The following is a 13,668-nucleotide window of genomic DNA, read 5'->3' as shown; positions in this document are numbered from 1 at the left end:
AAGTAGAGGGCAGAGCAAAGGCCTACATAGGAAGGAACAAGGCAAGCTGAGCATAAGCTGAAGTGGGTAGAGAGGCAGGGCTCAGGCTCACAGCTCATTTACAAAAAACTTAAATTTCTGATTCCTTTATTTTCAATCTTGACTTTCTAGACAATGACCTAGCTATGAGACAAAAGCATTTGTTGTGCTCTTTTTATAAGCCAGGCCCTATAGGAAGGATTACAGTTGGCAAAACCTCAGGCTCTGCCTGAAATCCTCCCCTTGGGGGCTGGAAGTCTCCAGCCAATTGGCATTCTGGTGCTAAAGGTCACTTCTGAGTAAGGGAATGGCAAGGATGGGATGATCAGGCCTATAACCCCTTCACGTTTTAAAAAGAGGCACCTGAATAGTGGTAGTGTGAGAGGGTGGTAGAGGGACTGGTCTCTGGCCACGTGCAGAGGGAGCTCTGTGTGAGCCCTTTCCCTGCCCAAGGGACACCTAACTTTACGGCAATGACACGGGGCCAAAGGGAGGTTCACTAAGTCCCCTCAGACTGTGGGTCAGGAAGAAAAGGGAGGTAGTGGCAAGAAAATAAGCTGCTCTCTAGAGGGTTACTGTCACTGTACTTGAGCCGTTGGGGAGCTGGGTCACCTCAGGCAAGCAGTGGTTCATCCTCTGCTTCAACTATCCAGACCCCTGGCTCAGCCAGTGGCACCAGCAGCACATCATCCTCATCCTCTGGGGACAGGACTATTGTGTGGGGTTCAGGTGGGGTCCGGGTTGGTCCTGGGGGTCGAGCTGGTCCTGGGGGCCGAAGGCCGGGCAGAATGCGGCCTCTCAGGGCCTGTACCACTCCAGACAACAGTGATGGCTCTAGGGATGCTGAGGGCAGCGGCCTCGGTGCCTCGGGGACAGTAGGGGGAGCTGGAGATGTACTGGCAGATGGAAGGGGAGCCTTGACAGGCAGTGGGGGTGCCTGTTCCCCATCTTGCCCACCTACTGCCCCAATCTCACGGGCTGGACCTGTGCTGTTATCTAGGGCTTCAAGGGGAGCATCAGAAGGTGGGACCTGAGATCTGGTCTCAGAGGTCCGGGCTGGGGGGTTGGTTCGAGGAAGCAGGCCCCAGCGGCGGAGACGGCGTACCAGGCGGCGCGTTGAGCGGCCCCGCTGTCGGCGGCGGGCACCTGCGGCACCTCCTGGAGTCATATCCTGGCGCAAGATCTGAAGCAGAGAACGCAGGTTGCCCAGCACTGAGTTCTGCAAGGAGAGGAGGCAGACATCAGAGTTAGGGGGGGTGGGAAGGGCCAGAAGGCTGAAAGGAGGAGACAATGGCAGGGCCACAGCAGAGATGGGAGCAGGAAGAACTAAGGTTGTGGGGCAACTTACATCATTTGGGTTCTCTGTAGGGAAGTCCTCTACAGGTGGGATGGCACCCTGGGCAATGAGCTGCCCATAGGATGGAGGTGCCTGCTGCTGCACAATCTCGGCCTCCATCCGGGAGAGTGGGGCAAAGATGCTGGAAGGAATGAGGGCTACTCAGTCACAGATGGTTCTGGCCAGAGCAGCCTGTCCCAGCCTGGACAGGCCTCTTCCCTCCACACCCAGGCCAGGACAACTGAAGATGTGCCATGGCTCCCCAAAAAGTAACCTGAGGTCCCTTCCTCGAGATTACTTTCAGGATGTAGACCTGCCTTTCCTCAGAAGAACACCCCTTTCCCAAAGCCAGACAACCCTAACAGCTAATCCATGAGCTGGTCACCAGAATCTGTCCCCAACATGGGCACAGGCCTTGTCTCCCCCACAGTCCCCACTCCTCTCCAGCCAGCTACACTCCCACTGACCTGTACTCTTGGGTACGGATGGCATAGAGCTTGCAGGTGCAGCCCAGAGCAATGACGAGCAGCAAGCCACACACAAGGCTGCCAATGACTGCGGCTGTGATGACCTTGCGGGGCAGGGCATAGGAGCAGTCCCACTCATCACTGCCATCAGCACAGTCTGGCTGCCCGTCACAAACCCACGTCTCATACACACACTTCTCATCCCGGCATCGGAAGTTGCCAGGCTGGCAGTGCCGGCAACGTCTCTCATCTGCTCCATCAGCACAGAAGGTCTGGTAGTTGCAGCGGTCGGCAGGCAGGTAGCAGGCTGAGGCACCAGGAGTGCCGGCAGCCCCACAGGGATAGTGTCCAGGTGGGCAGCTGGGGCAGTTCTCCTCGTCTGTGCCATCAGCACAGTCCCATAAGCCGTCGCAGCGCTGTGCCTCACTGTAGCAGCGCTCACCTAGGCCCTCGCTAGCCCCCAGGCCAGAGCCTAAGCCGCAGGGTCGGTCCCAAGGCAAGCAGTAGCCCTGTACATGGTAGGTGGCATTGAAGCCCCGACCATTGCTCCAAGGAACTGTGTGGTAGGCCACAATGGCCTGGCCAGACAGTGTCTCCACAGTGACAGCCTTGCCATTGTTGAAGTGGGTGAGTCTGCGCAGCCGCCGGGAGGTCTCAGGGAGCCCGGTGCCATCATACACATGCACCGTATCTTCATAGCCCAGGTCCAAGGCTGTGAAGCGCACAGCCAGGCGCCGGCCATCATGGGGGTCCAGGAGCCAGAGGCAGTACTGGGGATGGGAGACTGAGGCCAGGTATGAGTATCCAGGGGAGGAGAAGACCCCATAGAAGTCTTCCAAGGTGTGATTGCAGGGTGGGGTAGGGAACGGGATTGGTGTCAGGACAGGGAAGGGGTCTGAACTGCAACCTGCCTCATCAGAGCCATCGCCACAGGCATCAACACCATCGCAGTGCTGGGCCGCAGGGACACAGCGGTGGTTCAGGCACTGGAACTCTTCCTGCAGGCAATCTGCAGAGGCACCATGGAGAGGGGCTGTGGAGCACCAGAGACGATAGGATCCTCCCCTCCTCCCCGGGGCTTCCACTGCCTGTGTTAACAGCCCCATGGACATCCCTGTCCAGCCCACCTTGGCTGTAGGAGAGCAGAAAGCCTTGGCCCATGGGTGCTCTGGCCCCGGCATAGCTGTAGGTAATGGTGACATTGCCCCCAGGCAGCTGCAGAGGGTTGGCAGGTGCCTTGCACAGGGAGATCTGTGGCTGGAGAGGGGAGCGCAGGATTAGGCGCTCTGAGTCACAGGCCAGGTGCAGTTTTTGGAACCTACAGGGGTGGAAGAGAGTAGGATATGAGATATTCTTGACCACTGCTGGCCTCTTTCTCCCCCAGGCCCCTTCTACCCCAAGAAGCACAAACACCTACTTATCCACAATCCAACTACCCAATCGAATCTCTGCCAAATTCCTTAGCAGTCAATGGCAACAGTCCTAACATAGACTAGTGGCACCATGAGACCATGAGATATAACCTAGAGCCCCTTGGAAAAACTGATTTGTGTTCTGAGACTTGCAATAAGAAAGGGTGTATTGCTTTTCAGTTGTTGCAGTGCTGCCACTCAAGTATAGAGTTAGCAGGAACTGGCAATTACCATACAGTTCAATTAACCAGAACTTGGTATCTCCTCCCAGTGCCCAATGGTATGACCTGGGATCACCATGGCATTGTGATCCCTTTGCCCCAATACTCTCTCCCTAAACTGCCCTCTCCCTTCACCTACTCCTTTCTGGGTAAATTCATGGGAAGTTAAATGTGTGAAGCGAATAGCCAGGTACTTAACATGGGCCTCAACCCCAAAGCCCAGGGTTGGAGGAACCTGGGAGACATACTGTTTCCTGTTTGAGAGTCTGGGGAGGTTGAGGAAGCTTCTAAGATGATTAAGGGAATAGCTCTGAATCCCAGGCAAGGATGTGCAATGGATTGAAGGACTGACTCCTCAGAGCAGCTATATGGCAGCCTAAAGACTGTTTCTAGAGTGACCATTGTCCTTCAGAGATGACCAGGACCCCAAGCTAGATGTCTGCCCCTGCCCAGCTCCAATTCACCGTGTCTGATCCAGAACAAGCCAGGCTTTTAGGACAGACTAGGCCAAATCAAATTCCACTCTTCCCCGTATTAACAGAGATGGAAATTCTATGAAGAAGTGCCATGACGGTTTTCCCATGATGAAGCAGGGAGGGGCGGGGGAGAGGAACAGAGTCTTGCCCTGCTTCTCACCTGACCATTACATTCCGCTCCTTGCTGCCCAGGATGAGCCAGGTGCAGTTGGCAGGGGAGTTGTGGCCGTCTCGGCTCAGGGGCCTTTGTAAGGTGCCCTGCACTTCCGAGAGCACTGCTGGAGGGTCCTCACAGGCTGGTGAGAGAGAAAAGCAGGGACACTGGTCCAGAGTCCCATCCCTACTGGGCTTGAGGCCTCCAAGGATCTGGGCTCTTCAAGAAGGAGCAGGGAAATTTCTCCTCCTCAACCACACTCTATACAGAGTCGTAGTCTTCAGTGAGGCCCCCTCCCTCACCAATACGCATCATAGCTTCACCTTAAGTATCAACACCATAAACGATTTAAGGTCTGCTTTGTGCCAGCCACTGGGCCAGGAGGAGCAAGAAATATTGTCTCTACCCTCAGCAAGACTAAGGAGATCAAGCACGGATACTGGGGAAAAAAACAAAATAGTATGCAACTACCAGGTGAGGGCTTACGCTGGGTCTCAAATTCCCCATGTAAAATAACGGATGGATGATCTCCACTCGAAAACTATGCTAGGTACCAGAAAAATTCAGAAAAGAGAGAATCCGCCTTTTGAGTCTTCCCTCGTTATAAAGCCCTAGGCCCCAGAGACGACATCTCCTCACCAGGATTTGGGAAATTGATCCGGTCTGGATGGGCCAGCGCGCCTCCTAGAGGAAGAGCGAGAAAGGGCAGGAGAATGAGTCATTGTCAAAGTTTTCTTAATCTGTGCAACTCAAGGAGAAAAAGGGAGCCATCTGGGACTTTATGGGAAGGGGTGATGGAGCAGAGGGGAGCTCTGGTGTGCGATCTCAAAGGAAGGTCCGGCAGCATGGCTTGCGGGGTGGGTACAGAGATCTAGGGAAACCAGAGGGAGGATGAAAGCTGAGGGGGGCGGCCGGAGACTTCCCGGAGGTTGGGGCAGGCAGCGCTTGGGTGTGGCAGCAGGGCAGAAGGCAAGGGCAAACAGGGTAGGGTAGGGTAAAGGGCTTCAGAGGAGAAAGGGAGCTAGAACTCCTGGGCCGGTGATAGCCCTGGGGGCGGGGTTCCGGATGAGGAGTTTCGGTTTCTTACCCAGGAGAAGGAAGAGGAGGGTGGCCCGCAGCATATTGAGCCGTCTGGCGGAGCAGAAAGCTTCCCAGAGCTTCTGTCGTCTACCCAGTGGGAAGGCGTCGCCGCTCAGAACGTCCAGGTCCCGAAGTGCCGTCTCCTCGAGGAGGTTCCATGGCCTCGGCTCCTCGACCAGTGCCTGGGATGCCAGGGCTGGGGGTGGGGAGGCGGCGGCGGCACAGCAGCAGGGGCGGGGCCGCTCGCCAACTTCAGAGTTGTTTTCCCAGCCGCCGCCGCCGCCGCCGCCGCGCTCTCCCCCGGGGCCGGATCCCGACGCCCAAGGAATCTGCTCGAGGCCCGGCTTCGGAGCGCACCCTCGCCTAGAGCCCGCCCGCAGGCCGCGTGAGCTCGGGTCCTGGCCTGGCCGCCACCTGCCGGGGCTTGAAGCCACTTCCTCTTAGAGCCAAACTTTGCCGACCCCACAGCCGGCCCGGGCGCGGCTCAACTTCTCTAGCGCGTCCAGCTGGCGAAACGCGGAAGGAGAGCGGGGAAGGGGAACTGGAAGCCCGGCCCAGCTCCCCGGCCCTCACCCGGGCGGCACCCCGGCCAGCCTAGGGGTTGGAGCAGCCCAGGCAGGAGGAGGGGGCGGGGACGAGCCTGGCCCCACCCCTGCCCATCAGCGCGCGCGCGCCCCGCCCACCTGCTGGCCTTAACCCCTTTCCGGCCCTGCTAAGACTTGTCAGATCTGCTTTATGAGCAGGCGCCCAGCCTCCTCTTTTAACTCTGCTTTGCTTAGTCCTTTCGGTGAAACGTTTGTTACAGGACACGCTTGTCAAAGGATAACTGTTTATTCCGTAACTGTTTTTCCTTTGAATCCTTAAGCTCTCAGTACTCGTCCCAGTGTTTGAGATCCCGTAATACTTTTTGTAGTGAGCTTCTATTATAGAAATTACCACGCGCTAACTATTTGTTTACTCGTCATTCCCGCCCCCGCCCCGCCTCTTCTCTGGAAACTAAAATTTCCTGTTTACCTTTGTACCCACAGAACTTCTCTCCTGCTGCGATGCAATAAGTACTCAATAAATGGTAAATAAAGGATTAAATGTGCCTTCCTCACTTGCTGGCTTTGTGACCTTGAGAAAATTACTTAACCTCTCTGTGCTTCTGAGTTGTAAAATAGGGATAATAACAGTGTTAACTACCTCTTTAGTAAGGTTGTCAATCCTTTAGGGAGATAATGCAAGTTGAACATATATGAAGTGCTTCATACCTGGTAATAATTATTATTATTAGTCACAGGAGATATTTTTAATTTATGTGGACTTGGACTTACCTATTTCTGTGGCACTGATAGGTGATATTAATAAACAATAGCAAGTACTTTTTGAGTTTTTTTTTTCACTTTTCAGGCACAAATCTAAGCACTTTTCAAGTGTTTGATCTTTTATTTCGCTGAGCAATCTTATGAGGTAGATACTATCGTTACTCCTATTTTACAGATAAGGAAACTTGGGCACAGAAAGGTTGAGTATTTTGTTTAAGATCATGGATTTAATAAATGCTGAAACAAGGGTTTGAACCTAGGTAACCTGGCTTTGGACAGAAGGTACATGTGGATCCTTACTACTCTCCCTCTACCAATGGTACAAAACAGTTTTCTGTTAATGACATTGGTTTTGATGTGTTCAAAACTGGATCTCCGCAGGGCCTGAAGCCACAGAGTTAGTCATAAAAAGGCCCTTCTTCCTCTTGGATCCATGCCCTTCCTCCCTACTATAGTCCTTGGGATTAATGAGGGGATGAACTAGAACCCTGAATGTGGGAGGAGAATGTTGAGCAAAGGGAAGAGGGGCAAAGAGGTTGGGGGAAGTTAAAAATATTTGAATTCTAAAAGCGATCATGGAGCTTTTAGTTGAATACTGGCTGTGTTCTCCAAGCTGGGTATTTGGCTGACACCTGAGTGGATGGAAAATGGGGCCATATACTAAATCTGACAAGCTCAGAGAAGACTGGCATGGTGGGCCCTACAAACTCAGAGACCGAAAGTAACCACATAGAATGATCTGAACATAAAAATTCCTAACTAAAAACAGGTCAAGGCAGTAGTCAAATCCTGGGCCTGTAGCTTTTTTTGACAAATGTCAATCTTTACCTTACTTGAGCCCATCTATTATTATCTTATTGCATCTAAGATAACAGATGCTTGAAATGTCAGAATAATCCCTTTTTTCCAGATTCCTCAGGGCACAACCCAATGCTCCAGAGCAGGAGACCACAGAACCCCTCATGGTTTTCTTGTTTCCTGCATACCATCTCTATGTGCTGTAAATGTTAATTATTAACTCTCCTGTCCCACCAATGTAAAAGAAGTATGTGTTCCTCTGTTTTACTTTTTATCTAGTCTCAGAGATTTCCCTGCTTTGCTTTCTCTCGCCCCCTAATCTACCACCAATGGATGTCATGTAGCCCTCCTTAAATCTCCTCCTTTGAGTCTAATGTATAAAATAAGCTGTAAAACTGCCATTCTCTGTAGCATTTTCTTAATCCGTTAAGATTTTGCTTCCCAACAATTGTCAATTTGGCTCAAATAAACTCATTAAAATTCTCTACAGGTTTGGACATTTCTTATATCAACACCTCGAACTCTTAAAACTTCACTTTAGCTTCAAGGAGTTTAGTCTAGTTAGAAAGAGAGATCAGATACATAAATTAAAAAGCCAGAGTACACATGGGAGTGGGCATGTGGGTGATTGGGGAATATGGAAAGGAAGCAGGGAAGAAGGTAGTGAGATTAGAAGAGTTGTGGGGGGCAGGAGAAGGAGGATGAGAGCCCATGGTCTAGGTGTTGAATAAACAGAAATTTGCAAAAAAATAAAATTAAGACCTTTGCTGTTGGGAGCAATCATCATCATCATCATCATCATCATCATCATCATCATCATCACAAAGAAACAGCACCAGGATAGAACAAACTTTTATTCTATAAATATTTATTAGAATGCCTTCCAAGTGCAAGGCACTGTGCTAGACATGTTTAAGAGTGACTTCAAGCAAAAAAAGATGAGGAAAAAATTAAAGAGGACCAAGGTGCTTATAATGAGTTTAAGCTTTAATTAGTTTAGTGAGTTTAAATGTCTGGGCCCATATAAATCACATCCTTGACCATCAAATACCTTTAGGAATGGGCCTATAAAGATGTTCTTGGAAATTTTTGAGGAATTATAAAAAATAGTGTAAGCAGAGGAAAATAGGCAGATGTGTGGATTTCAAAATTGTAATATATATCTATTATAGAGTACTCATCATACGCTAAGCACTGTTCTAGGTAATTCACATATATTATCTCATTTAATCTTCACCACACCTCTGGGAAGTAGGTGTTATTTTTGTCCTCATTTTATAATTGAGGAAATAGCCATAGATAGGTTAGATAATTTGCTCTAGATCAAACTATTAACATGTGCAGGAACCAAGGTGCTATGGCCTGAATGTTTGTGTCCCCCAAAATTCATATGTTAATTTCCTAACCCCCAAAGATGATGGTATTAGGAAATGCACCTTTGGGAGATGCTTAGGTCATAAAGATGAGTCCTCAGAATGGGACTAGTGTTTTCTAAAAGAAGCTCCAGAGAGTTCCCTAGCCTTTTCTGCTGTGTGAAGACACAGTGAGAAGTCACTGACTATGAACCAGGAAGAAGAACTTCACCAGAAGGTGACCATGCTGGCCCTTTGAGCACGTTTAAAAGCTACCCAGTTGGTGGTATTTTGTTATAGCAGTCTGAACAGACTAAGACAAAAACTTGGTTCTAAGATGTGGGGGTGCTACTGTAACAAATACCAAAAAATGTAGAAGTGGCTTTGGAACTGGGTAATTAGCAGAGGCTGGAAGAGTTTGGAGGTGCATGCTAGCGAAAGCCTACACTGCCATGAATGGACTGTTAAGGGCTATTCTTGTAAGGGCTCAGAAGAAGAGGAGAGTTGTAGAGAAAGCTTCAGTCTTCTTGCAGAATACCTATGTGGTAGTGAATACAATGTTGGTAGAAATATGGACAGGAAAGGTTATTCTGAAGAGGTTTCAGATGGAGATGAGGAGTATTGGAAACTGGAAGAAAGGCAATCCTTATTAGAATGTGGCAAGGAGATAGGCTGAACTGTGTTCATGTCCTAGTGTTTTGTGGAAGGTAGAACTTGTGAGCAATGAAACTGGATATTTGGTTGAAGAAATTTCTAAGCAAAGTGTTGAAGAAGCCACCTGGTTTATTCTGAATGCTGATAGTAAAATGGAAGAAGATTCTCTCGATGATTTACAGGTGGAATTGTTAACCAATAAGGATGCAGAACTCAAAAATTTGGAAAATCCTTATTACTATCTTACATTGTATATTTTACTCATTTACTATGTTTCTTGCCTGCTCCTCTCACAAGAATATAAGTGTCATGGGGGCAGGGATCTATTAGTTTCCTGGTGTATCCCTAGTGCCCAAAACAATGTCTGGCACAAAATAGGTACTCAATAAATGTTTATTGAATGAACCAATCATCAATGACTGTCAGTCATAGGCATCACATAGATTATGTCTTTTAATCCACTCAACTACCCCCTTTGTATTATTAGCCCCATTTTAAAGATGAGTAAATTGAAGCTTGGGGAGGTTATATAACTTGCTGAAGGTCACTCCACTAGTAATTGTAAAGATTGGATTCAAATCTAGATTGTATCACTTCAGAGCCCTTTTTCCTAACACTATGTGATACTGCCTCTTGTGTTCTGGAAGCTATGTTTTAAAAGACTGAAAAGTGAATTAATCCAGAGGAGGGTGATAGAAATGGTGACGGGTCTCTAAGCCATGTTATATGATAAGCTGTTTATGGAACCAGACAGGCTTTTTTCCACCTAAAGAAAAGCTTGACGTTCATGAAGGAGTGAATATGTGAGAACTAGATCCAAATATTTGAAGAGCTATAGTGTAAAACAAGAATTTGTTTATTCTATATAATCTGAAGGGCAGAAACTGGAATTAATGGAGCAAATAAAGAAAGTCAGCCTACTTATTGCTAGAGGTACAGAACTGGGGATACAGGTAGGGATGATGCAGAGGGACACCTGTCCTGGGCTGTCAGGGTTTCTTAACAACTCTGTGACTTATGGATTTCAGGCTGGCATAACTTCCCAGAAGAGAAGGGCAAAGGGAAATTCTGAAAGCAAGTTGTGTTAGATGCTAAAACAAGGCCAAAGAAAGTGAAAGGAGGAAAAGGCCTAGGTTGGGAAGAAAGGGGTCACGAAGGCCTTTTAAGGAACAGGTTCAGTAAATTCTTGGATATCCTGGGTTGGGATACAGATGTAGAAATGGGGTTAAAAAGAAATGGATGGTGAAGGAATGCGGACAGCTTTCAGAAAACCTTGGCTTGAGATAAAAGGGGGAAAATTGAGGAAATCATTCAAGACTGCAGCAGTATTCAGGAGAGAGCTTTTTAAGATGGGGAAACCACTATATTTGAAGGGAATGAGGAAGTCAAAGACCCTACCATATGGATATGGGGGCAAGTTTCCTTGTGCTTTGGAAGCCAATGAGATTTGGGGTTGGGACTTGCCCTTGGAGGTTTGAGAGTGACCTTGGTCATGTCCATTGTTGGGGCCACTGGTATATTACAAAATTAAATCCTAAGATGATTTTGAAAATACTTGGTATATTTAAAATGTTTATATTTAAAAAATGAAACTTTTAGCATAAACAAAGTAATAATATAGTAATATTCACAAAATATATACAGGCATTTTTTTAAATTACGCAATTTCAGAACTTTATAAGTGTAAGGCTGGGATTAAAAGATTCTCTTGGTCCCAGGGTGGAGATGAGTTTAGGAGGATGGGTGTAGGTTAGAGGTCCCCCCAGGAGGCCTGGGCATGATCTCAAAAGGCCTCAGAAAAGTGGCACATTCTTACATTAAAAAGTCTTAGAAATGTCCAAGCCTTAGCTAAAGGAGTTACAGAGGCCCTCTTGCCTTGGCTAGAGGGAGTTCCTGTCACAGCATTCTTAGATTTAGGAGTGCAGACCCGCCTGGACCCGCACCCAGGAGGCCAGAGTACAGGCATCTCGGGGTGATCAGTGTCTGAGGCATCCACAGGGGGGCAGTGTGACAGCTCATAGGAGCTCTGAACAGAGGACTCTCAAGTGTCTCCCTTACTTCCTTCCGCGGACCCTCTGTCCACTCCCTCTTCCTCCTAGGAGTTATTCGAGGGCTGCCCACCAACCCCCGCACAGGGACGGCAGACGGAAACTTTGACTTTTCCTTTTCAGTAGCTGGAAGACTAAGGCTTGTCATCCTGTCGCGCCCATAGCCCCACCCCTTTAAGTACAGGTGTCCTGTGTGAAAACATGGAAAAGGGGAAAGGGACAGGCTGGTGTTATCTGTGGCCCTGGGGTAGGGAGGGAGTTTGGTTTTGCCTCTGCTCTCTCAGTTCTCCGGGCTTTGTTTGCAGTGCCAATACCCAGCACAAGGGGGCGCTACCACCTTGAAAAAACCTGCCCAGCTAGTGTCCGCTTTAGAGGGGGCTGCACCCCGAATAAGAGAGGGGTGGGTCTCTGGGCCCACCCAGAACTTATATGCAATTTTGTGCAGGCATGGGATAGCAGATCTCTGGCACACAGGCCAGTAGAGTGGAAGAGAGACAGGGGACAAGTGGCATGGAGCTTAGAGGGATGTAGGAAAGAGAGATGCTTCTGCTGGGCTCTCCAGGTTAGGTTCCAGCTGCAGGCTGGTGGGGGGGGGGTCAGCACATAAAGAGGAGGCCTGTAGTGAAAAATAGTGGTTCTGGAGTTATGAACCTCTTTATCTTTCTTTTTTTAACCTTTTAGAGATTGAGGTGAAATATACAGTAAATAGGGTTTACAGAAATAAAATTGCTCTAAGCTTAAATGTACAGCTCAATGACTTTTTAAACATATATTCATTACTTATGTATATACAATACTTATGCACATATGTATACAATATTTAATGTTTTCAGAACCACTACTGTTCACTTACCTAGATCACAGTTCTCACTTGCAAGTCAACAAATTTTTAAGTTAAGGGGCTTCTGTGTGCCTAGCGCCATCTTACTCTTCTGAAAGAAAAGTAAGGATATGTGTTTGTCCAGTGGCTGTGATGGAGTCAGTATTATTACAAATTATAGTCATTCCTTGATAGAATGATACCATCAGTGCCTTGGAGGGCAAGGGCCGGCTGGCTGTGTGATCCACTTGCAGCGGCTGTATTTTTGGAATCCAAAGTGAGACAAATTGTCATGTCTGAATATACTAACTCACAGAACCTCAGAAAGATATTATTGGATCCAAGATATATGGTAAGGGCAGCCACGCCAGGCCCTGAGCGGCTAAAGAGAACATTTTTGGGAATTGATCCTGTTCTCTGGCCTGGTGCTACATGTCTCTGGAAGCTGGGCAAAGGGTGACGTCTCTGACCACAGGCGGGATCAAAATGAGCTGGAGCCTGTCGCGTGTGTGTGAATCCACTAAGCCTTTGGAGGAACCAGTCTTTCTCCTGCTTTGTGGTCAGCCTGGCCTTGCCTCACCCAGACCCCATCCTGCCCTAAATCAGGGAAGTGCCCCTAGCGGGAAATTGAGTGAGTGAGTAGGATGTGACCCATGGTGAGGCAGCTCCCAGATTTGGTTTAGTCCCTGAGTCAATGAGCTACTTCAGGCACTCAAAGGAAGTCCTTCCGCCAATTCACTACAGTGTGGATTGTCCCCCCTACTGCTCCTCCCTACCCAGGTGTGGGTTTTTAGGAGCAGGAAGCTAATCTCCAACTCTAAGCCATGATGGGCCCATTGGAGGAATAAAGGACCCTGGGGGGCCTGGCCTCAGCATGGAGGGAGAGGAAGCTTCTCCCTTGGGGTGTGGTGACAGCCCTGGTCTGGGGTGCCCTGTCCTGTTGTGGAATTCCTGGGTCCAAGACTGGTGAGGGACAGAGGAGGACAGAGGGGGCCGGGCCTGACTGGGGGAAGGCTGGCCTGGAAGGCACTCAGCCATCGGCCCTGGGCCAGGGTGGAAAGTGTGTGAGCTCATTTGGAAGGTGGCTTCTGGCCAGTCAAGACTGCCTCCCTTCCAGGCCCCAGCTGCCCAGCCCCCTTGCAGGCTGCCTCTGGGTCTCCCCTGTCTTTTCTCCCAAGACTGTCTGAGGGAGGAAAGCAGAAACCCCCAGGCCAGGTATGCAGAAATTGATCTCTTAAAGGAGGTGAATTTAGATTTGGGGGGTGAGTAGGAAGGCGGTACAGGGACCGCAGAACAATGGAACAGCCTAGACTGGTGTTTCCTTGGGGACTTAGGGAATGGAAACTGCCCTTATAGGCCTCCCCTTCCTCACTAAGCTCCTGCCATAGCCATTCACCATTCCCATCCCTCCCCTAGCGACTTCCATTGTCCTACTCAGTGCCTCTGGCTTCTGAGTCCTGCTGTCTCCTTCTTTATCCCATAGTGCCTGTTCCTGTCCCCAAGTAGGGAGGTGACTACTGGCAAA

At 49.2% G+C, this 13,668-nt stretch overlaps 1 protein-coding gene across 1 annotated transcript; it reads right to left on the bottom strand.

Annotated features, from left to right (window-relative positions):
• Nucleotides 1–109: 109 nt before the first annotated feature.
• On the bottom strand, nucleotides 110–5,783 carry LRP10 (LDL receptor related protein 10). The gene is made up of 7 exons (XM_011372779.2): nucleotides 5,172–5,783; nucleotides 4,724–4,768; nucleotides 4,091–4,226; nucleotides 2,949–3,139; nucleotides 1,822–2,830; nucleotides 1,367–1,496; nucleotides 110–1,237 (listed from the first exon to the last, which is right to left on the bottom strand). The coding sequence occupies exons 1-7, from the start codon at nucleotides 5,203–5,205 to the stop codon at nucleotides 632–634; spliced, it is 2,151 nt and encodes a 716-aa protein (XP_011371081.1). The 5' UTR covers nucleotides 5,206–5,783; the 3' UTR covers nucleotides 110–631.
• Nucleotides 5,784–13,668: the final 7,885 nt, after the last annotated feature.

Source organism: Pteropus vampyrus, unplaced genomic scaffold, assembly GCF_000151845.1.
Source record: "Pteropus vampyrus isolate Shadow unplaced genomic scaffold, Pvam_2.0 Scaffold213, whole genome shotgun sequence".
NCBI classification, from domain to species: domain Eukaryota; kingdom Metazoa; phylum Chordata; class Mammalia; order Chiroptera; family Pteropodidae; genus Pteropus; species Pteropus vampyrus.
This window is presented reverse-complemented; position numbering and strand designations above follow the sequence as displayed.